Consider the following 3,397-nt stretch of genomic DNA (forward strand, 5'->3'; position numbering starts at 1 on the left):
CAATTCACCATCACGCTGTCTCCGCTACCTGACAAGACCAAAAGTAAGTTCTCATTTTGCAAAAGTTGTTGGTGTTCCATAAACCATTTAGTCAGAGTCTGGGAGCCACAGAACTGTAGAGACGCTAGCACGACCGCACGGGGCCTCTCGCTCAACTGCGCAAGTATAAATACGCGATGCTGCCGCGGCGTTCTCTGCAGAATTCGGCACGCAGCAGCACCCTGAAGCGAAAATGGCACGCTCTTCTTGCACGAGGTCATGGGCGCAGCGCCTTCCATGCTACGAGGGCAGTCAAAGCAACAGGCTCAGTGGCTGCAACTTCTCCGGTGATCTCCTACCGTCGCTTGGTGCTACCTCTCACCAGCCTCCCAGGCTCAGGAAATACCTTGTCTCGCCTTACGATCCGCGCTACAAGTACGCATGCGTGACTGCGTATATTCAAACGAACTTATGCATGATCAAGAACCGGTTTAATTATGCTCGTTTGCAGGGTCTGGGAGACGTTTCTGATCCTCCTAGTGGTGTATTCGGCGTGGATATGCCCATTGGAGTTCGCGTTCCTGAGGTACCTGCCTAGGGCGCCGTTCGTCGTGGACGATGTCGTCAACGGGTTCTTCGCCGTGGACATCATGCTCACTTTCTTCGTCCCGTTCGTCGACAAGAAGTCGTACCTCCTTGTCGACGATCCGAAGAAAATAGCACGCAGGTACCACTCCCCTAACATTTGCACAGTTTCTTGGCAACAGACGATATGTGCACAGCATATTAGTAGCTCTGAACCTGTTCTTCTTGGACCCTCTGCAGTTACCTGTCGTCTTGGTTTGTGTTCGATGTCTGCTCGACATTCCCGTTCCACTCTACCAGCCTCCTGTTCAATAAGCACGAGCATGACCTGGGCTTCAAGTTCCTCAACGTCCTCAGACTTTGGCGGCTGCGTAGGGTCAGCTCCTTATTCGCAAGGTAAACGCTGATGCACTGTCCACTGAACGTATCATGACACTGGTCAGCGTAACTAACTAACAGTGACATGTCACAGGCTCGAGAAGGACATCCGGTTCAACTACGCCGTGATACGCTGCATAAAGCTCATCTCAGTACGGCGTCCAAATATTGTTCCTCTGTACATGCATGTCCTACTACCGTACGTGTACGGTCTTGTTCCATGATCACTGATCTGTCTCTGCACCAAACCGCATGCATGCAGGTGACCCTGTTCGCGATCCACTGCGCCGGGTGCATCAACTACCTGATCGCCGACCGGTACCCCGACCCGAGGCGGACCTGGATCGGCGCCGTCATGCCGGACTTCCGGGAGGCCGGGCTGTGGATCCGGTACGTGACGTCCCTGTACTGGTCCATCACGACGATGACGACCACAGGGTACGGCGACCTGCACGCCGAGAACACCAGGGAGATGCTGTTCGGCATCGCCTACATGCTCTTCAACCTCTGGCTCACCGCCTACCTCATCGGCAACATGACCAACCTCGTCGTCCACAGCACCAGCCGCACCAGAGACTTCGTATATACGCCTTCCTCTCTTTTTTTCCCCTAGCTGAACTCTAGTACTGGTGCTTTTATACTTCTCTGGTAATGTGCATGATATGACCAGTGGCTTCTGCATGAAATGTTCATGCAGAGGGACATGGTCCAGGCAGCTTCAGAATTTGCGGCAAGGAACCAGCTGCCTCAGCAGATCGAGGAGCAGATGCTGAACCACATATGCCTCAGGTTCAAGACGGAGGGGCTCAAGCAGCAGGAGACGCTGGATATCCTCCCGAAGGCGATGCGCGCAAGCATCTCTCTGTATCTCTTCTTCCCGGTTGTTCAAGGGTCCTACTTGTTCAAGGGAGTTTCTTCTGGCTTCATCCAGCAACTGGTGAGAAATGATAAAACCTGACATTAGCGCAACGAAGATGTAGTAGCAATGGGGGCACACTTAAAAAGGTTTGTGGGAATGTGCAGGTGACGGAGATGCAGGCTGAGTACTTCGCCCCGAAGGAGGATATCATATTGCAAAATGACAACCCGTCTGATCTTTATCTTCTGGTATCAGGGGCGGTGGTATGCAGAACCCTTGTGTTTTTACCTTTTTACGGTCAGTGGACAAATCTTTTGGGACTTACCGTGACCAAATGTGTGTTCATTACAGGACTTTGTGGCATTCCTAGATGGAACAGAGCAGGTAACGTGATATCCTCACTTCGAACGAAGATAATGCATACACCGTAGAGAAGAATGACCTCTGAAGTGCTTCCTGAATTGGTTCATGTTTCAGGTTTTTGGGAAAGCAGCCGAGGGAGAACTATTAGGGGAGATCGGAGTTATGTGCAACAAGCCACAGACATTCACATTCCGGACTTCCAAACTGTCTCAGATTCTAAGGATCAGTAGGCCCAAGCTGATGAATATGATCCAAGAAAATGGAGAAGACGGACAGGTCATCAGAAGTAACCTTCAGCAGGCAAATACTTAAGTACCCTCCCAGTGCACACATACATACGTAAAGCATACTTAAAATTCAATAAGCTACTAAGGCTGGCAGGAATATAACTGTTTCGTACCTCATATGTACAGAAACTGCGAATGGAACAGAGATTGTACTTTGGAATGCATCAAGACGGTTTGGCCGGTCCCTGTAATTTGAACAAGGACGAATCCGTGAGTCAGTATTCAAGGGCTCTGTAGCACAAAATTTAGTGTTCAATAAAGTTACCACTATATGTGTTGATGTGGGTTCACCGAGTGTAACGAGCGGGCTGGTTTGACGGTGTTAGCTATTAGCACAAAATTTATTGGGTGTAGCACCGTTGAGCAGTTTTAAACTAGCAGAGCAAATAGCGAGAGCAGAAGACCATTTCGGCTCGTTTGGGGCAAGGAGCGGTGAATGGGTCTGTATATCACGGTTGATCTATATAAAGCCCAGCTCTACTATATATCTAATTACAAGTTGGGCCTAAATGCACGAAATTGTCCGATAAATTTGGGTCACTTCTGTTTCTCTCCATTTATGTGGGCATAATTCTTGACATCTAGCTGTTCTAGGCTAGGCCTACGGCGATCTGGATCTTCAATTTTTGAAGATACTCCGTAATAAGTATGTGAGAAACAGAGAATAAAAGATTTATCTAAAAAAGAGAGAGGGAGATTGAGAATAAAAGTAATACATCTCAACAAAAAAAAAATATAAAAAAGGTACTATAAACATTGCGAAACAGATGTACTGTAAAAGATCAATCGATCATAGGATTGTGAGGAATATTGCCTGTCTAACATCTAACAGCGTCATTTTCGCCGAGTCGGAACATGAACCCATCACCGTTTCATCGGACCAAATGATATCCGGTTTGCTTGTCACGCACTACTACTCCTGCTCCAGCGGTCCAGCATCTCGCCA

General features: G+C 48.7%; 1 protein-coding gene across 1 annotated transcript; it reads left to right on the plus strand.

Moving 5' to 3' along the window:
• The first annotated feature begins 214 nt into the window (after positions 1-214).
• LOC133910096 (potassium channel KAT3) lies at positions 215-2,886 on the plus strand. Its single transcript, XM_062352614.1, has 10 exons — positions 215-414; positions 491-706; positions 805-960; positions 1,037-1,094; positions 1,205-1,522; positions 1,640-1,879; positions 1,966-2,064; positions 2,153-2,185; positions 2,279-2,476; positions 2,578-2,886. Exons 1-9 carry the CDS (start codon positions 233-235, stop codon positions 2,474-2,476), a joined length of 1,500 nt encoding a protein of 499 aa, XP_062208598.1. The 5' UTR covers positions 215-232; the 3' UTR covers positions 2,578-2,886.
• The last annotated feature ends 511 nt before the right edge of the window (positions 2,887-3,397 follow it).

The sequence above is a fragment of the Phragmites australis genome, chromosome 2, assembly GCF_958298935.1.
Source record: "Phragmites australis chromosome 2, lpPhrAust1.1, whole genome shotgun sequence".
Classification (NCBI taxonomy): domain Eukaryota; kingdom Viridiplantae; phylum Streptophyta; class Magnoliopsida; order Poales; family Poaceae; genus Phragmites; species Phragmites australis.